The following is a 21,191-nucleotide window of genomic DNA, read 5'->3' on the forward strand; positions in this document are numbered from 1 at the left end:
GATTTCCAGCTTTTGGGTTATTAATACTTCAATTGTAACAAAATATGTACGTTTTAAGTAACATGATTTAAAAATAAATAATAAAATTCCTAATTTAGTAGTAATGGTTTTTATTTAGTATCTTGATAATCCACAGTATTTTTCCCTTCTCTTTCAGGTTCTTGCAACAATGGAACAGCTAGAAAAAGTCAGTAGCTTCCAAGAGTTTGTACAAATATTCAGCCAGTTTGGAAATGAAATGGTTGAGTTTGCCCATTTAACTGGAGACCGGCAGAATGTAAGTATTAATAAAAAGCTATGAGAAATGTTATAAGTATCACTTTTCACCTGATTCACTTGAAGATTTGTGTTCTTCTGTGATTATTAACTATTAAAAAGCAAAACAATGTTGGTGTTCTGTCTCTGAAACCCAAATTTTTCTCCTTGCTCCACACAAAGTACCTCCTTTGGCTTTAAAGCTTAGCTTGGGGTGTTTGCTGTGTGTATCTTCCAGAAGCCTAGATGCATGTCATCTGAGATGCGCTTTAGCTTCATTTGTTATCCTTGGCTCTAGCATTTCTGGCTTGTTACTGTGGTAGAGAATTTGTTTGCTGTTACTTGACAGAAACAATTGATGTTTGCACATAATAAAAGGCTTTGAAAACAGAAGAATTAATTTAGGAAACTCAAAACTTGAAATCTTTACATCTTATTAAAGCATCTGCTTGTATTTTTTCATTATTCTGAAATACCTTTCTAGGTTTAGGTCAAAGCCTTTTTTCATCATTTACAGAGGGACTCTACTCATCTTTGTTGTTCAGTTCATCAGGGAAATGGTCCTTCCTGTTTACTGATACTTTCCATGTTAATAAAATTTGCTGAAGCTTTAGACCTCTGCTTGGAGCTCTAGTTGCTTCCCCTTGGCAATTAAATCCCCCTTTCAGAACTGGACCAGGGTCTGATATAGATATACAGATTCCCTAATACACAGCAAAATTCAAATTAAATTTGTATGAACAAATTGGCTATCCTCATGCATATGGAAGTAGTTTTTTGTGACATGGCACAGCATCCTTCATATAAACATTGGAGTAGTTTGCTAAAGTCATATCACACTCTTGTTGTGTCCTGGATCTGCGAAGAACATGCTCAGTATCAAATAATGAGTTCTGGAAATGTTACATGTAATTAAAGGAAATCCCTGCTTGGGAATGAGCTGGTTTTAAATTTTTTTTTGTTCAAATATTCATGTTCCTTGGAAAGAGAAGGATGCATTGCTAGTAATGATACTCTTTTCATCTATTTTTGTTTTTCAATATTACCTCAGCTTTGGCTCTCCCTTTCTTTTCTACTTGACTCTTTTGGAAAGAGTATTTCATTAGTGGTTTTTTTGTTTTGTTTTTTTTTAATGCTGTCAGGACATGCTTGATATGCTCACTTTGCAGTGTGTAGGCTGCTGTGTGGTGCTGTTAGTTTTAGGTATTTTTCTTTAATACAATTATAGTAAGTATGCCTGCAATTCTTGAGTCTGGTCAGATTTATCATCACGTAATGCAAGAATTTCTGAAATAAGCTTTTTTAAAAACAAAACAAAAAAACCACTTGTTTTTTGTTGATCTAGAGTAAATCTAGGATTAATTCCATCCTGTAGACTGTTCCCTTTTCAGCCATTAACAACTTTGTCCATTCTACAGTATGTATTTTGAGATGAATAATAAGAGTCTTGATGCAAAATGCACGTCACTATTTTTGTAGAAACAGAATTATAGACAGCAAATGAATGCACTTAGGTTAGAAATTAAGTTTTCTAAACTTTGCTGTGACGAGGAGCTTAGATGTTCTAGTAGCAATAAGATCTAAAAAGTTGCTAGTTCTATGAAAAATCTTAATCGGCTTATAAAAACTATCGTATGACACATGGGTAGCTGGCGTACGAAAGAACTAGGCATGGTTTCATTGGAAGTTGCATTCAGATGCCCATTTATTAGCACTCAAAAAGCAGTTGGCTATCTTTGCTGGAGGGTTCTTGGGAAGTTCCTTTGCTCAGTACTTTCTATACAGGAATTGTTTTTTAAGCCTGTTAAAACATTTTTTATTAGTTGGTTTATGGTAAATATAATATTTAAGCAGATAAAAGATACGTTTTCTATTTCCTTCTCTCATTATAACAAAAATCTGTTTTTCTCTGTCTTTCCCTCCCTGCCATTTCAGACAATATTTTTAGTCTTTTTTATTGCTTCCTTTCCTGTTTTATAAATAATGCTCTATGATAAGGATAGAGAAATTAGTGACAGTTTATGTAGTATGCTCTGTATCTCTGAGATCTTCCTTCTTTGAAATCTGAATTGAAATGAGCCAAGAATAAATGCATAAATTAAAATCCATCTAAAAGGCAAGTTCTAGATCATGAGCTAGGCTCAAAATAGCTGTTGTCAGACGTCATAAAGAAGCTTCTTCACAACCCGTCCATCTTCAAGAGAGTCTCTTTTTTCCGGTCTCATAAGCGGTAAACAAAATATGCAATATTCAAATCATTTTTCTTTTGGTGTTTAGGATTTGAAGGATGAGAAGAAAAAGGCTAGAATGGCAGCCTCTAGAGCTGTTCTTGAGAAGTGCACCATGATGCTCCTAACTGCTTCAAAGGTGAGTGAGCATTCACAGTCTTACACAACTTAGATAAATCACCGCGTATGGCATCTGGCAGGAGAGCTGACTGTTCTTTCTCAGGCTTACTTTAAATTTCATACTCAAAGGTGTAAGAGTAAAAAACGTGTAGAGGAATATCTTTATATTCTGAATAATTCTATGAATTCTGCTTAACACAATAGCACTTTAACAGAAGGAATTTGTTGTATTCTAAGACATTCTTTAGACTTGTCTTAGCAGGAAGCATTCATTTTGCTACTCTTTCATATAACTTTGTTTTCTTTAAAAGACTTGTCTTAGGCATCCAGACTGTGAATCTGCTCGTATAAACAAAGATGGTGTTTTTCATCGGATGAGACTGGCTTTGGAACAGGTAATAGAAATTGTAACTGACTCTAGAGCAAATGGAGAAAATGAAATGGCACCCATCAGTATATATTCTGGCATCAAAGAATTCAAGGTAAGAATAGAAAGAGTATTGTTTTATATAGCTTAAAAAATTACCCCAAAACCAGAATCTTGATTTTTTTTCTTTATTTCATTTTGTTTTTAGTTATAAATGGTGGAGTTACATCTTTTTAGCAATGTAATTTAAATAAGTGTCTCAAAATGTAAGAGAACCTGACAAAAGGTGATGATAAGTTCACTGATGTGGCCAAAATATACCTTTCTATATTTTCCATTTCCTCCTGGGTCAGAATACATTCAAAACTCTAATGTTTTTGGTTGTTTTCTTTTTTTTTTTTTTTTTTTTTTTGAGGTGATGCTTTTAATGTTGAATAAACCTAAGTATCAGGATATCAGAACTTCATTAAAATTGTTGTTGTTGAAGAATCTTTTCTTCATAATTGGTAACATTTTGAAAACTATGCCCACAGATACTCATCCAAATATTTAGAAGAGCATACTGTCATTCAAAGGAAATGTTATGAATTGAAATTGTATCTTGTAGCTCAGTGTATTTTTCCTGATAAAGGCTCATCTAAATTTCATATTCAGTTAAGAAGAGTTAATGAACAACTGTGTCTTATTTCTTCAGGGTCTATAAAGTACTTTGTTTATTTTTTTCCCTCCCCTCTTTAGAATTTGGTTGGAATTTTTGAGACGTACTCTCAAAGTATTCAATATACTATATGTAAATATTTAGAAAAATACTCAAAATTGATGATATGGGTGTGGAAAATCTTGTAAAGATCAAACAAACTGAATACACAACTAGTTTCTGAAACTTGCTGAACTGAAAAGCATCTTATTGACTGCAGGACGACAATGCTGTTAGATCTGATGAGTGGTCAGGAATTTTGTTTAAAAACAAACAAACAAAATACCCACCCTAAACTGGAGGTCTGATACAAGAAAGTTATTGGATTATTTTGAAAATATGTGAATACTAAAAAGCACTGAGAAGAAAAATAAAATGTAAATTGATGCATCTGCTTTCTGTATTTCCATCACAACAGTATAACCACATAAATTCTCAAGGATTTTTTTTTTTTTCAGAATAAGGTGGAGGGTCTTCGTGAGAATCTGTATTTTCTCTCAAAAGAGAACCTTTCAACAATGCTGGAGGTTATCCTGGAACATACGGAGGACTTCACGGATTCTGCCTATACCAGTCATGAGCACAGAGAACACATTTTGGAGCTGTCTAAGCAGGCTAAAATGGAACTAGAGCAGCTGGTTTCAGTATGGATGCAAGCTGTAAGAGCTTTTTAGCAAAGTAAATCTTTTCACCTCTACTTTTGAAAGAACTTTTTAATGCCACGCTTCCTCTGGTTTAGGAAGAGAGAATTGATTGCATCCTTCAGAGTAAGTTAGCTAATCAAGGAAGTCAGAGTTTGTTCTATGCTTCTGCAAGTTCAATACTGTCTTCCCTCTGCCCCAGCGATATTGCTTTACTGATTCATTAACACCTAAATTAGGCTACCCTGATGATAGCCTAATTTTCATGAAGCTGTAAGTGGAAACAAGAAGGCTAATAGAAATGTCAATGCACAGTCTTAAACAACTAGGTCTTTTGATGAGGTTCTTCAGAGACTTCAATTGTCTTAATCCCATGAAAATGACCACCGTTTGTATTTCTGTTCTTCAACAGAATATTGGAAATACCTAAACTATTGAAAAGTGAAATATTCTAAAACTTGAATTTTTTCTTTTTTTTTTTCTTTTCCTTGTGGAGAGAAGGAGTGAAGAGAGAGAAAAGATGCTATGACTACACGGTATTTTTGTTCATCCTTTTCAAAAAGGTTCAATGATGGTAATTTTGCTTTTTAGAGAAGAAGTACATTAGGCTTCTCTCTGTCATTTGTCATACATTGTTCCTTGAAGATAGTAGAATATACATGCAAAAGGGTGAGGAAAAACAGAGATGGAAAATGCAGTTTCTGTTCCTGGTACTGACTTCCTTTCAATCTTGTTCCTAAGGAAATGTATAGCACAAAATCTTAACAGTCCGAAATATGGCAGATGTGTACTAGTATAGGATACATTTAATACTGAATGTATTAAATTCTTCTACTTCTGAGAAGGCATTTTTCTTCCTTTTCTCCTCTTTGAATCAGATGTAGCCATCAGCTGTTCTTAATGCAGTAGTGCAGTTTGAAGAGCATATAAATCTTTTTGATAATACAGAGTGTTGTTATTAAAAAGAAGACATATCTAGAATGCTTATTGCATAGAATACAATAACTATAAGAAACTAAAACTGTTTAGCTTGGGTAGTTCTAAGCTGTGTTACTGGTGGAAACTCATCACCTCTAGATCATTTACATGCTACAGTTCAGGTGATAGAAATGAGAGCCTAGTACAAAACTATGCATATATATGGTCCGTGAAAATGTTTGAGTGTGCACGTGTGCTTATGCATTAAATATTTACATTAATAAATAATCTGGTCTAGCTATAAATGAGGACTCCGCAGTTAAAACAGTATCAGCTCACTGAAGCGGCTTTTCAGTTTTAGCTCAGCAGCTTTGTCAGAGGGGGAATATTTTCTGAGGGGCTTAATGGAATTCACATGGAATTGTTGATAACCAAAATACTTTCATGCCTTGGGATACATGAACTGAGTGATATGTAGAGCTCTTAGAGTGCCCAGTTATCTCCATTTTCACTCATCGTACTTCCTTTCAGTAGGCAGAGTAACCGTGAGTCTTCAGTGAAGAGTGGATTTTAAAGCAGAAGTGTCTTGTAATGTAGATCAATTTTAAATTATAGACTGGCATCACTGGCCTGCTTGTTTGTGTTCTTCTGTGTGAACGCAAACTGGCTGGAACGCACCAGAGAATCTAATGCTATTGATTGAATGTTAAATGTTTCTGAAATCCTTGCTGTATATGTTTGAGCTTGTAAAATTGGAAGATAGTGTCCTGGTTTAGGTTTTCCTGTAAGCTTATTTGGACTGGAAAATTCTTTCAGTTGTGTTTATTGAAAAGAAAAAAAAAAAGTTGCACATAAAAGGAGATAAATTGTGCACATTAAATTAATACATAAAAGAATAAAAAAGGACACTATGGTGAATATAAAATATTATGATCCTTGAGTTAAAAAATGATTTTGTGATGTTACTTTTCTTTAAGTAATTTTGGTAACATTGCATTATATTTAAGGGGCAGGTAGCTTTGAGACTTGGAACGGATAAGAATACCTGAAGAAATGATGATAGTAGCTTGGGGGGATTTTTTTTCCTTTAAAATAAGTGAGAGTGTGTATGTCTTTATCTACATACATTTTGTGTTTGTGTTTATGTAAATTATACTCTGAGGGGCTAGTGGCTTTGCAGCTGTGCCCTTGTTAAAGGTCCCACCTTGGATAATTGTTTCCAATATCTTATGGATGTGGATGCAAACTCACTGCTACTTGACTCTTTTCCCACTGTATGTGTTTTGACATTTGTTTTGTTCCACAGATGGGTATTTTTTTGCAGAAGTTGGAGCTCTGTCTTGAAGCTAACTCAACAAAAAGTAGCTACCATAGTTGTTTAAATTAGACAATGAGCTAAAGTCTTACAAGGATGCTGTCTTTTTTAATTCAATATAAAACATTTAATATAACTTTTTAGGTCATACTTTATTTGCAAAAGGTGTTTGTTGATATTAAATAGGAAAAAAAAAAAAAGGTTACTTTTCTGTCTAAACATCCTAAAGTAGATTTTTGGAAGCTCTAAATCTTAATGGAATGCTTTTGCTGAAAAGAGGTCAGTAAGATTCAGAAATAAATTTCTGTTGAACTAAAACAGTCAATTAGCTTTCATCATGATTAATTTTAGATTTGATTTAGTGATAAATAACTCTATAAAGGAATTCTTCAAGTAAAATGTACACGGGATATGCATATGAAAACATTACATCTAGAACTAAATAACTGTCTTCTAAGGAAACTTGAAGTAATTTGTGAAGGTGGGATTTGCTGTGTGGGGTTTTTTTTGTGTGTGTGCACGTAATTTATTGTCTGCTTTCTTTCTTTGGCTTGTAGCAAAACCAGAAGACCAAGGATCTTATGGAAGACTTGGAAGTAGCCATTTTAAAAACATGCCAGTGCATGAATGAACTTAAAAGAGAGGTAAGTTCAGTTTAAACAAACAAAAACTGAAAAAACTGAAGAAAACCTTGCATTTTTTACTTTTCAGATACAAAGTTGTAAAATAGGATCCTGGACCTGAAAACACTAGTATCTATTTATAGATGAGAGTAGCCAAATCAGAATTACATAAGTGAGCTAGTATGCAATCACCTTCTCTTTCATTTCTTATAACTGATTAGAAATCTGTTGGTTTGCTGACTCTGACAAGAATCAAATAAAAATGTGTTAGGTAGAAAGTACCATGTATGTAATTGTTACTTTGAATGTAACAGCTAAATTCTGCTTGCGTATGCATGCAACTCTGTTTTTAATGCTTTTTCTTGTTAGTATATGCTTAAATGAATAACTTACATTAGTTGTTCATTTGTATATGACCTCCTCTATTGAATTCTAAAGCAGAAGTGTGTTATGACTATGCGTTATACTGAGGTATTTTTCTGGATAGTTGGCAGCTGTGTATGTGCTCATTGTAATTGTTCTTTTCCTAAACGCAAGCATGCCAAATGTCACCAATCCTTACATACAATATGAGATAGCTGCCTCATTTAGCACATGGGATGGATTGTGCTTATTGATCAGGGCCCTACCTTCCCCCCCCCACCTCCCTTTCACTTTATGGATAGCATTGGTGCCTTGTCTGTTCCACAGACTTGAGCTAAATAAAGAATTACCGGCAGCTGGCAGCTTCTGAAATGTTTGAAAAGCGTTCAAATATCTTTTAAAGTCCTCCCTATTATTATTCCATTAAACAGATGGCAAAACGAATGTTAAGGACAGTGATGGTTTCTATACAAGCCTACAGAACAGTACAAAGATGTTAGAGAGACTCAGTGAACTTGCTCGGACTGTGCTCCGAGCTGCTTTAAATGCAAATACTTGGCTAACAAACCATTTTCATCTAGTTTTGTTACCTGTCACATACTAACTTTGTGTACTCAAAAATCATGCTGTATATTTTTTAATAGAGGCAAAATGAGAAATTTGAACCTGTGGATTATAATAATTCCTACAGCTGCCCTGAAGGTTTGAACTGTGTTTCAAATCTATTTCAGGTACTGTTAAGCTCTTTGCACTTCTGCTGCTAGGCAGTGTGTTGGGCCCCCAGGAAACGGAGTATACATAATCTGTGCTCTTTGACTAATATTTTTTGCTTTGGTCATTGTTATGTAGTAAATCAGAAGCAGAGCTTTTCCAGAGTGACATTCCCCTGTAAGACTGTCCTTTTTGGGTGACATCATTCCTGTGTACTGAATGAGAAGGAAGGATTCCCAGTCAAAATAATATGAAACTATGTAATTACAGAGACCATAAAGCTAAAGGAGTTGTCATATAGTATGTAGAAAAAATTACAAATATCGTGGATTTTTTTTTTAGCTCCATAAATGTAGATCTTACCATACTATCCTGCCCACAGACTTCTATTTGTGAAAACATCATGCGACAAATACTACATACTCATTACACTTATGTTAAAGAACTTTTTCAGGTGACAATAAAAGAAAATTACCTTCTGTAAGCTAGCTAACAGAGGTGGCATAAAATATAAAATAGTGCGTTACCTATGCCCTGTGATTTAGTCCCATATTATGCAAGTGAAAGTGTATGAAGCTATTCTAGAAATTCTGGAACAATCTGAGTGGGTTTGAATTTTTAAACTAACAACCCTTAGTTTTGTATGCCTTGATTTTGTGACCTGTAAAGTACTAAAGCTTTCTTAGTTAAAATGTGCAAGATTAATGCTAATCAGTAGAAACAAATTTAGAGTATTATGTCATTTATCTTGTTCCCTATGCAGTGATTGGATTTGTATCTGATCCCAGAGTAGCCAGAGTGTTTGGTTGAGGACTGTCCTGCCAGTCTTTGACTTCTGGTGCCACAGTGTATCAGTCAGTAAACAGGCTCTCTGGTGATGAAATTAAATACTGTGACACTAATTAAAATGTTCTAATAGCCTGGGTTGCTGAGAACACAATACAACCTTGTTATAATAGCATTTCCCCATCTCTTGTCACTTTATGAAAGAAACTAGAGGTACATTCCTTCCCTGAGATCATTTTCCTGCTTAATGCTCTGAGACAGCATTAATATAAGTAAATTTCTTTTTTAGATCATGTTGAAAAGAATCTTTAATGAAATGGTAATCACAGTGTAGTCTATATATAAATGAGAATTGCCAGCTCCTACTTCAACGTTATAAGTTGCAGATATCCTTTCTTCAGAGCTGACTTCATTTCTGAGATTAGTAGTTTATGCTAATTTTTAATGGCATGGAAGCAACACCATATAAAAAGTTCATATGTTGTCATGGCATTATTTCTTTCTGTTAAAAAGTAGTAGAAGGTTTTAAGGAAGCAATTCAGGTTTCTTGCACTAAATTAAAACAAAAAAAAAAAAAAAAAGAAAAAAAAGAGAGAATCAAACATAACCTCTTAATTTTGGACTGCATAGGAAGTCCTTAAGGGAGACCTTATCGCACTCTACAATTACCTTAAAGGAGGCTATAGTGAGGTGAGGACTGGTCTCTTCTCTCAAGCTCCAAGTGGTAAGACAAGAAGAAGTGGCCTTAAGTCGTGCCAGGGGAGGTTTAGGTTGGATGTTAGGAGAAATTTCTTCACTAGAAGGGTTGTAAAGTATTGGAACAGACTGCCCGGAGAAGAAGTTGAGTCACCATCCCTGGAGATCTTCAAAAACCTTGTAGATGTAGAGCTTAAGGACATGGTTTAATGGTGGACTTGGCAGTGCTATGTTAAGGATTGGACAACATGATCTTAGAAGTCTTTTCTAACCTAAATGACTCTATGACGCTGCATAGGGGAAGGAAGGAAAACAGGTAGAGTCCAAAGGAGAAAAAAAATACATATAATTCAAGAAAACATTCTATTCTATCCACAGCCAAGGCTCACCAGCATCACATTATCAAGGTCTTTGTATTCATAAGAACTTGAAAAATAACCTTCTGGAACAGCCAAGTGTGTTGTATATTCAATGCAATCCAGTAAAGTGAATATTACAAGACTCAGCAGTCAAAAGAATGCTCTGCTATTTCTAAAACAGGATGCTGCGTTTGTTTTACTCATGTTTTTAAAATGGGGCTGGTTACAGGGCATAGGTAAAGCCAGTATGCCTAGTCACTAGAACTAGCAGCAGCTGTTGCTGATAGCTCTTGTCAAGCAGAGTTCTCAACAACACAGTTTGAGCAGATCCATGGGTCTGAAAGTGTCTGGATTTAAGGATGCATTTCAAGGGGGAGCTCCTTGCAGAAAAGGAGCTTTTTACTTTTCTAAAGCTGTGTCACAAGCCAATGGATTATTTTCAAGCCTTTTTTTTTTCTTCTCATCACTGGCAATTTATTGATGGAAACTTAATTTCTAATGTATTATAAATTCAGATGCTGTAGCTTTGTTCTGGTTCTGTTAATGTGTGTTCTTCATGAGGAGTGGTCACTGTGCCATGCTTATGCTGAACTTGGTGCCCCACGAATTCAGGCACCTGTTTTTTTCCAGCTGTAACATCATCAGAAAGCAGCTGTGTGATAATCTCATGTCCTGATTCTACCCAGCTGCTCTTTTGTTCCTCTTCATGTTTGGTTGGGTTGTTTTTGAGTGCAGTGGATTATATATCTTTGTACTTTGAATAATAATTGAAGAATTAAAGCACCAGGCTGTCTATGAGCTTTCATAGCAGTAAATTTTTTGCTTCTTGAAAAAATCGCTTGATCTTTAAGTTGATTCGGTTTGATACTGGGTGCATTTCTTTCCTTCCAAGGTTTTTCTCTCCTTTTTTTAATGCTATTCAAGGTCCACGGTGCAGCAACATCTTTGGCAGCAGATCTTCTAAAATACCATACAGATCATATGCTTCTCAAAACATTAAAAATAACAGGAGTAGAAGGAAATCTAGAAGCTGTAGCAGAATATACTTGCAAGCTATCAGAGCAGAAAGAACAACTTGTTGAGGTGAGTTCACGGTTGCTTTGATTTTATAAGACACACAGCAAATGAGTGGCTGGATTTGTCTTAATCTATTTTTTAGGAAGGCTATGGTTTGTTTTTTTGTTTATTATTATTACTATTTTCTTTTCCTAGCATACTGTTGAATTTTGTGGTGTTCTTGGTATGGTCTGAGCCAGGTGTATAATTGTGGAATATGGCTGTTTAGAAGGGGAGTGTACATTTTACAGTCTTACCAATTCTCCTTCTGGGTCAGGTCTGCGGTTAAATTCATTGTTTGACTTGTTCTTATCTGTATGTATCTTTTGGGGCTAAAGGATTCATAAAAAAGTAGACTTCTAGATCCAAGTAGAGATTATAGCCTTTTCTTCAAGCAGTGGCTATCCAGCAACAGCTGAACCCAAAGACTTATTTTAAGAATGCTGAGAACCTAAGGTTAAGTTCCTCAGTCCAATGAACTTCACTGTTTTGAAGATTTTTTTTTTCAGTCAGAGGATCACAGAAGATCTTGTCTTTTTTGTGAAAAGCAATGTTTATATACTGCAGGTTCTATTGCATCCACAGTTTTGTATGTCAGTACTCATACATGTGAACAACAGAGTAAGGCCTATTTTTGTTGTTGTTGTTCCTTTCTAAGGTGATGAAGATTGCCTTTCTGCCTGCCATATTTGTGATATGTGGTGTTAAGTAGATGTATTGAGTTGCATGAAGAAGCAAGTGGTTTGAAAGCAAGGCTTGCTAAGATAGTGTTGGAGCACTGAGATAGACAGACTGAGGAAGACTTGAGCTTCTTGTGCCAGGAATATTTAGGACTGTTTCTGGAATTTTAGCATTTATGCACTTCTTAGTGTGCTGAATTTGTCAGAGGACAGATTGTAGTATCTATTTAAATTGAACTTCCCAATTCCCTTATCTTTCTCCATAGTAAGTCAGAAAACCTTTCAAATAATTCCAACTATTTAAAAATAAAATAAGAGTGTGCATACATGGTTTTGCTTCACTTCTACAAATTCTGTCACATGCTATGGTCTTAAGGTGGAGCAGAAGTAACTGCACCAGCAGGAGATACAAAAAGATATGTATCATTTTGATCTGGAACATGGCGACACTGGTAGCTATACTTATGCGACATCTAGTACTCAATTTCTAAAAATTTCTGATTTAATATGGGGCTTGAGAATTCATCCCAGTATAGTGACTATGCAGAAGCTTGAACTTCAGGGACTAACAAATCAACTCTGGTCATTTTTAATTTCAGCTTTAATGTCCCCTTCTTCTATGACTTCTATTAGTGTTCCTAGTGTCTTCTATTAGTGTTCCTCTTTTAGTGAGACACTGATTTTTTCCAGGCATTATTGCGAGGTAAAATAGTATTTGTAGCTAGGCCTTAGAGCATTTCTGGTAATGGACAAGGTGTAGTTAGTTTAGTATGTGCTATATCTGTCTTATAAATTCTTCTTTTGATCTGAAATCTTCAGTGTTCATCCTCAGCCCAAAGTTCACGCTTAATCTTACTACAAAAAGATAGGTGGCTACCTTTTGCCTACTGTGGAAGTAAACAATATTTCTTCCCTACGTGAATATGGCACTGTTTTGCTCAAATTCAGTCCTCTGGATGATAAAAGCCTTAAATTTTCCACATAGTTTTGATGATTGTTGAATAAGCCTGTTTTGGTGATGTCATTTATGCTACAAAATGTCTCCAGGTTCTGTAGATGTCTGATTACTTTCAGATTTATTAAGTCATAGGTATATTTATGTGTGAAATTGTTGTTGGAATGATTTTTTTAAAGAATTTTCTTTCTCCTGGTGATTTTTCTGCACCTTTCAAGCCAGGATTTTTTTTCTTTATTGTAAATGCTCCCTGAGAAACACCAAGTTCTGCAGTCCCCAGTAAGTTTCTGACAGGACTGTCAGTAATTTTGTGTGTGCGCGCCTTTTCTCATTACTAATGAAACCATATTTTTACCACTCTTTTCTCTTTAAAATATATATATATTTAGATGTGTCGCTTGTTGAGGCATGTTTCTGGAACAGAGCCCCTTGAGATTACATGCATACATGCAGAAGATACCTTTCAGGTCACTGGCCCACAGGTATGCTTAGCTTTTATCTAGCCACTTCAACTGGACATAAATAAAAATTACTTGCATGAATTCTTTGGAGATGTCACGTTAAACTGTTCAAAGCAGCTCTGAGAAAGAGTTACAATTCAGTGTTGGGTGTTGGCTAAAATAACGCACAAAGAAGATCATCAAACCTGCAAGTGTCAGATGAATACACTATAAACATAAAATAGTAACGGTTTAAATTTTGTGGTTTGCCTGTGGAGGCATTTGTGAATTCATGTGCAACACTGTTTACCAGGATGTCTTCCAATAACAAATATTTTGTTCTCTGTCCAGATAATTTCTGCTGTAGAAACATTGGCATTGCATCCATCTAGCAAGATTGCAAAAGAAAATCTGGAGGTGTTCTGTGAGGCCTGGGAGTCTCAGCTGAGTGACATGTCTATGCTGTTGAGAGAAATCAATGATGTGTTTGAAGGAAGAAGAGGTAAGAATGCTATGTACAAATAGAAAAATTAAGTTTCCAAAACAAATGAAGTCTAAGAATTTTAGCTGTGATTTAAGAAATATTGCTTTCTTAAGACAAGAGCACAATACACTGTCCCATATCCCATACAGCAATGTGAAATCTGGGCGGTAATATACAAATATCTTCTTCACTTCGTAGAGATGTCGAATTAGGGTAAATGTCGAATTAGGGTATGTTTTTCAAGGAAAAACATAGCCAGAAATTTAAAGGCCTCGTTTGTGTAAAATTAAGAATGTTTAACTTCCTGCATGGTGATTACTTTCAGCAAAATTGAATGGAACTTTTCAAAGTACTCAAAAGTATTCGACACCACTCTTTGCCAGTGGTGCCCAAATGTTAGTGATTTAAGGCTTTCATCCTACCTTTTGATTTGAATAGGACATGTTAATTCATGACAATCAAGGTATAACTTAATTGTGTGGCATGTTTAATTCATTTCCTATATTTCTGGATAATATATATACAAATACATTCTGTACTGTCAGCTTGCATTTTTGCATTGTATTTACTTCATAATGTAGTGAATGTAGTTATTTGATTTTTAAACTGCTGTCCTTTCTCCTGGATGGAATCTCTGATGACTCTGCACAATCTTGGGATATTTTCTTTGGTTGGTAAGTTTATTGGTATTTGTACAACATGTAGAAGAGAACGTTGGAATCTTACGAGACAGATCTGTGTTTACTTTTAGCATAGGTTATCTTAAAAAAAAAAAACAAACCACTTATTTTTCATTTTTATTTAACGTAATTTTTTTTCAGATTGTGTTTATTGTAGCCTGATGTTATACTTCTTGCAGCTGTGTGTTTGTTTCAGTCTTTAAAGTATAATTGCATACACATAGAATGTAATATATAATAATACTGAATGTCTTGTATTTCTAAGAATATTGCTCAGGTTAAAAAGTTCAGATTTAGTTAAATACAGGGACTTCAATTTTTTGTACCTAAGATACAGAAAAAAGTAATTCCTTATTCAGGTTAGATGACACTTTATCAATGATATAGTACTTCATCTTGCTATTAACATGAGACTTTTTTTCATTATTAGAGTTTAATTTGGAAGTTTAATTTTCTATATTTGATTGAGTTTTCATGCAGGTACTTCTTTTCTGCCAATTTGTTGTGAGGACAGTAAACAAGCAACCACAGGGCAGTGATATCTTAAATTGTTGCTGCTGGTTGCTAGGTGGATATGTGCATTGGCCTGAAGACTTGTGAAAGGAAAACATATAGTGAAATTCTGAATGGGTTTGCAATAATTGTGGGTAGCACACTTTATTAGGAATGTGAGAAGTATGTGATTGTTATCTTACTTGTTCTTCCACCTTAGTCTGGAATGCTATATGAAGATGTGTAGCAATCTATTAGATCAGAGATCCTACTTATGGGCCTTTTAACTTTCAGCGTCTTTTTTCTTTTGTTTTGAGAGCCAAGGACGTATTAACTTTCTCTAAACATAGCATTAAATTTTATATAATACAATTAAAAACACAGTATTGCTCTAATAGCAATAAATTTGAAATTTGCAGGGCTGATTATGCAGTTGATTTTTTTCATATTCATGCAATGGTCTAGCAGAGTTGAGTGATAACCTTTCTATATCTGTGTGTGTGTGTCTATACGTATAAATATCGATGTAATTAAAGATATTAGGACAAGAACCATGCAGCCACAGTAAAGCATACACTTGGCTCTCAAAACAAATAGTTCTTGAAGTGTTATGGCATATTCCCAGCATCTCCTTTAGTCAGTAACTTTCTCTCCTCTTGTGGATGTTGTCAGCAGATAACAGACGTTTTCCATAAATGGATGTTTTCCAATTTCGTTAAAGCATCATTTCACAAAGCTGCCCCAACTTTGTTGCTTGTAGGAGACAGAAGAAGATGGGTAGGTGTTGTTGAGCATGGCAAAGTGTATAGGGTACACGGGCCTGAGTGCAGTGAAGACTGTTTTTTCTGGTTGGCATAGGTAGATGAGTCTGTGTCAGTTAGTGTTTCTTGTTTCCCCAGTCTTCAGCATTAAGTGCTCTGATACCACCTCTGGTAAGATAATGAGCATACCTTGTATACTTTGTATTTCCTTAGGTGCATTGGGTCTTAAAAGATCTTGAAAGATGCTGAAGAAATCTTGTCTCCATTTTGCTTGTTGCATGGCCCAGCCTAGTAAGGGATTTCTCTCTAGTAAGGGATTTCTTTCAGTGAATCTGGATGGTTTCATATTAACTGTCAGTTATCTCCTTGGAATTAATTTTGGTCTCCTATATCCACTGGTTTTCTACAGTTTTCCTCTGTGTTGTGCACAATTTTTTTTCTTTGCTTGTTTTCTGTTGTTGGACTTCAGGGTGACTCTTGAAGAAGAAAAGTCCCACCGAAATTACCCTCACCTCTTTGCTTTCAAAAAATACCCTAAAGTTACCTCACCACTTTCAACATTTTTTCTTCTAGAAAACACTACAGATAACCCAATTAATAAATTAGACTAAAATATTTGTTTGCTAAGAGATTATAAAAGTTTTGTGAATGCCATTCTTGCTCCAAACACAATGGAGTTTCACAATATTTTATAAGATTTTACTTGCTCTTCTTGTAACTCATGCTACTTGTTAATGTTAACAAGTTAACAAGCTTAATGTTGAGGTTGGTAAAAAGTACCTTCATTTTACACTACAATGTAACAAGTGCTTTATTCCTAGTAGAATTGTGATTGTGTGTTAACAAAAGATAGCATTACAGTAAGAAGGTGTATATATATATTTTTTCTCCTTCGTTTAAAAACTTGTATTTTTGTACCACTAATGCAAATGTTTGGCTTTGTAAGAGAGTACAGAATACAGCATAAGAGGCAAGAAACTGAATGGTGACTAAATGTGCTGGACACATCTAATAAAATAAGCATTTTTATGATTACGGGAGATTCTCATTGTTTAAACTTTTGGTTTTTTTTAACAAGCAATTGCATAACTGTTTATCCGGTGTTTCTTTCATACCAGCAAACTAGGTATTTCTGATAATGAGGTTCAAAATTTGTATGGATAGAGAGCAAAATTTAGGTTGGAAATGAAGCCTTGTTTTTATTCAGTTGAAATGGAATCGCACCAAAAATGCCTAAATAGAAGTGGGCACATTTTGGGGGTAGGAAGGGGGGAGCGCTGCACTTTCAAGTACATTTTGAAAATCTCTCTATGCTGTGCAGAACTGTCAAGTAAGGTAGAGCTGGAACTTCTTCGTTAATCCTAAAACCTCATATCATCCAACGGTGAGGAGACCCGTTCTGCGTAGTGTTAGCCTTACCTAGTCTGAGCTAAGGTCAGCCTGTGTGATGGGCACCTCTACAGGGAGGATCACAAAAAACGGGTGATTTGGCTCAGCCAGTGGAGGTGATCGTTTTCTCTCTGATGACCATGCAGAAAGCTGGCAATACCTAGTTCAGGCTAGATACTTAAATCTCAGGTTCTTGCTCTTTGAGGTGAATCACCTAAAGAAAGCATCCAATCTGTTGGGTATCAGCCAGTGTTCCAGTCAGTTTTTCCCACTTTTAAATTTTGGTTTCAATGTGTTGAAAAAGAATACAAACAATCCCCTGATTGTTTCCTTGTAACCTGGCCGTAAGTGTGAGAATGATTTATGAGATAACTTCCTTTTCTGCCCTCCTTTCGTTTTGCTCACTTGATTTGAGAGGAGTGATGACTGTTAGGATTCAGGAAGGCCATAGTTGATGAATAGGGGATACAGATCCTAATTTTAGAATTTAGAAATTAGAGTTCTAAGAATAGACAGGTGAAGTAGGGACGTAGCTATCCTATTCACAGGTAAGACATGAGGTCAAAAGCAATATTTAGAAGTTAAAATTTCAAAAATTTGGAAGGAAAAACATGGGCTAGAACTACTAGAAACACAAGAACACTAGAAAGTGGAAGATTGCAAGGTAAGGAGGTTGAAATAAAATTATTTAAAAAAAAAAAAAAAAGAAAACTACATTACAGAAAGCCCATTAGGGAAAACAAAGACAGACTGGAATAAGTGAAAGGAAGATCATAATATAGCAGAAAGCCATTTAGTATTTTAGCCTAGATCTGACTTCCAAAATATGAAAATTAAATACCTGAAAAAAACGTGTATTCTGTTAATGAAATCAAATATAAATTCTGTGCTTATACTGTTGTAGATGTATTTTCTGATGAAGGAGGATTATCTCTGGCTTGAGTTATCTGTGCTTCTGAAAGGAATGATGTCTGTGGGTCCACTCAGAGTAGGGGTGGGTTTTAATTAACATTCCAAGAAATAGGCAGATCCTTCCTCTTTCTGAATATGGTAAGTAATTCAAACTTCCAAAGCCAAATAATGGGAATTGGTAGATGACCAAAAGTATTTTTTTTAATTATTATATCTGTTTAGTACTACTATCAATTCAGTTGGCATAATTCTGAACGCTCACCTCTTTTGTGTTTATGTCTTCTCAATACATATTTCTTTTCCATCTATGTCAAAGCTTTCTGGGCTTTTGAACTCTTTTTCATTTTAACAGGGTGCAACATGTTTTTACATAATGTTAAGGAGATATTTTATTTTACAGCATTTAGCTTCTGTTCTTGGTACTTCTTACATGATTTCTTGCATCCCGTTTAGCTGATGTTTTGATACAGGGGACATGGTAAAGTGGTTCGCATAATTTTTGTCAGTCTTTATTTAGAAATCTGGTGTGCTTGGATGCATGTGTAGGCAACTAATATCTAAATAACTCTGCATTCTTAGAAAAATAGTTAGGCAACTTATGCCCTGATAGTTTACCCTTTTGTAAAACTGGCTAGAGAAGACAGAGGTGATCGCAGAAAAGAAGAATTCAATTTCCCATACTTATCAAGTGGGTTGTCGGATACTTGTCAATTTGCTGAAATTTGTTTTTTAAAAGTCCGTTGCCTAAACATGGAGCTCATGATTTTTCTGTGGTGCCAGGAGATAAAGACCATCCTTTCAAAAAATCATAAATGTATAACAGAGTTGTCCTCTGAGCACTCAAAGTGGAATTTCTTTAGGAGCTGATACAAGAGGAGGAAATAACAATGATAGGTTTTTTTTGTTGCTTGCTTATTGGTTGTCCAGGTGCATTATCTCCTTGCAAACATGTTACCATTATCTCAGCCCTTTGTTTCTTCAGGACACACCTATTTTTCACTAACTCTGAGGATTTTATTTATTTACTTATTTTTATTTAGCAGACTTTCCTCTCCTGAATCTGTTGTAATAAATGTAAGTCTTTATTGATATTTACATTGTCTGGTAACTGGAGCTCTAATAGTAGGCTATTAGCCCTGTCTTTGTTTCTACCTGCCAATAAATTCTTCTTATCCACTTTCAGTTAATACCTGAAAAGTTTTTTTTTTTTTCCCCAATTTGTTTTGCTTGGACTTGGAATAACTGAGAGTCCTGGAGATATAAGAAATAATTTAGTAAGTGTGTAAAATGGTACAGAACTTTTTTTCTTCATAAAATACAGAGCACATGGGATACATATAGTACGGTACAACATAGGGGTTTTATTGTTGTTACTTAAAAAAAAAAAAAAAAAAAAAAAAACACAAAAAAACAACAACTCCATAGCTTTCTTATATCTCTCTCGCTATTGACTTTGCCTACTCCAAATTTTATACCATCCAAGGCCAAGAAAAGCCTTACATGTAACTACCACAGTATGTTCTGTATTTGGCAACAACATGAGTGCATGTAGTGGATAGCTACTAGTCACCGGAGAGAGTTTCTTACATGGGACTGCACGCTGGGGACTAGAAATCTTAAGGAGTAAAGCTGTTCAGATACTTAGGTGCCAGTTACTGAGAGCTAAAATCTAAACAGAAGTTTTTAGCTTGTCTCTCTCTGAAAACACAAGATAGAGTGCTATTCCTCTGCAATATTCAAATTACAGGTAAGTAATTCACTTTTATATGTAGTACTGCAGCTTGAGGAAGGATGAAATAAGGCATGTGGTCTGATGATTAAAATCTGCATACAAATTTTGGTGTAAATGTGTGTTCTTCCTAGGAGAGAAGCGTGTCTACCTGTCACTGCCCAGACCAGGGGTAAGTTGCTCTTGGGACTGTTTTATATACATTATACACTCTGTTAACTAACTGACTTCTTTCTGTATTGCATTTAATGAGGATATAGCAATATCTTCGTAATATAGAATCACAGAATCATCTAGGTTGGAAGAGACCTCCAAGATCACCTAGTCCAATCTCTGACCTAACACTAACAAGTCCTCCACTAAACCATATCACTAAGCTCTAACATGCATCTTGACTGGATGACTGTCAGCAAAATACCAAACTTTGTACATTTACTAACTGAACAATAAACATACTCAAAACTAGGGTAACTAGTCATGTAATATGTTTCAATAACTAAATTTGTAGGTGACCTTTAATTGCTGTTTTTTAATGTGACATTTTGTACCACATACTTGACTCCTATGCTGTGTAATAATAAATGCCTGGTCGCTATTAAAATAGTAAGAATACACTCAACATACTGTAAAATAAGTCTTGGTACTCCTGACTTTTTGTTTTGGTATTGTTCTCTGAATTAACCTATTTTGAAGAAATGGACATGGTTAAACATATCATAGGTTCTTCAAGTAATGGGTTCTCGTTTCCTTATTTGATCTTAAAGGTTTATAATGCAGGAAAAAAAAAAAGCAACACCAAATGTCCAGGTTTGGTTGTGAGGTAATTAATACCCTTACCTGAATAATTGATATTACTTTTTCTGAGAGCATTTCTATGTTAGGAAACCACCTAAACCTTGTAATCAGTCATTTAACTTCCTTGTTACGTACTGAATCTTTTCACTGGGAGGAGGAAGGGGAAGAATGATCTCGGAAGTTACAGTAAGCTCTGGGTTGTTTCTTTCTCTCCTTGCTTTCTCTCTTTAACCAGTAGTGTTTAGGAATTTGGGTGTGAAGTAATCACCTATCTCCATGTCTTCTGTTGTGCAATTCTTTGACTTGAAACACAATATTATACTTCTGACCCTTAATGAAAAACGGGTAAGAGAAAAGGTCATCGTTATAAATCCAACCTGCAGATTTAAATAGAATATAATTGTAGGCTGGGTGAGCATGGGTGATGTTGTGGAATTAGATTTACACAACTGTAATGTAGCAACAATTAAGGATTTATTATATACCTTTAGAGCAGATAAAGTTAGATTATGTGATTTTATCAACACTTGTTCAGTATCTAAGTATTAGTTAATCTAAAGAAATTTGCTACAATAGGAACAGTGACTTAGTTAAAGATTTGTGAATGGCAAGGTTCTCTTGAGACTTACTGGCAGGGTACTGGGGGGGAGCAGTGTTTCTAAATCCAGTTGCGTGCTTCCAAAATATCTCCCTAGAGTGAATTACTCACCCTTCTCCCTCGTTGGCATTTGTCTACGGA

The 21,191-nt window shown here is 35.1% G+C and overlaps 1 protein-coding gene across 1 annotated transcript in view; it reads left to right on the forward strand.

Annotated features, from left to right (window-relative positions):
* The window catches only part of CTNNAL1 (catenin alpha like 1), a 57,553-nt gene that overhangs the window by 26,775 nt on the left and 9,587 nt on the right, over positions 1 to 21,191 (forward strand). Inside the window, exons 4-12 of the mRNA XM_035550494.2 lie at positions 158 to 277; positions 2,533 to 2,622; positions 2,915 to 3,085; positions 4,126 to 4,326; positions 7,099 to 7,185; positions 11,004 to 11,162; positions 13,160 to 13,252; positions 13,562 to 13,712; positions 19,792 to 19,829. Coding sequence (XP_035406387.1) covers positions 158 to 277; positions 2,533 to 2,622; positions 2,915 to 3,085; positions 4,126 to 4,326; positions 7,099 to 7,185; positions 11,004 to 11,162; positions 13,160 to 13,252; positions 13,562 to 13,712; positions 19,792 to 19,829 — 1,110 coding nt within the window. The remainder of the gene's footprint in view (positions 1 to 157; positions 278 to 2,532; positions 2,623 to 2,914; positions 3,086 to 4,125; positions 4,327 to 7,098; positions 7,186 to 11,003; positions 11,163 to 13,159; positions 13,253 to 13,561; positions 13,713 to 19,791; positions 19,830 to 21,191) is intronic.

Source organism: Cygnus atratus, chromosome 2 (genome assembly GCF_013377495.2).
Source record: "Cygnus atratus isolate AKBS03 ecotype Queensland, Australia chromosome 2, CAtr_DNAZoo_HiC_assembly, whole genome shotgun sequence".
Lineage (NCBI taxonomy): Eukaryota > Metazoa > Chordata > Aves > Anseriformes > Anatidae > Cygnus > Cygnus atratus.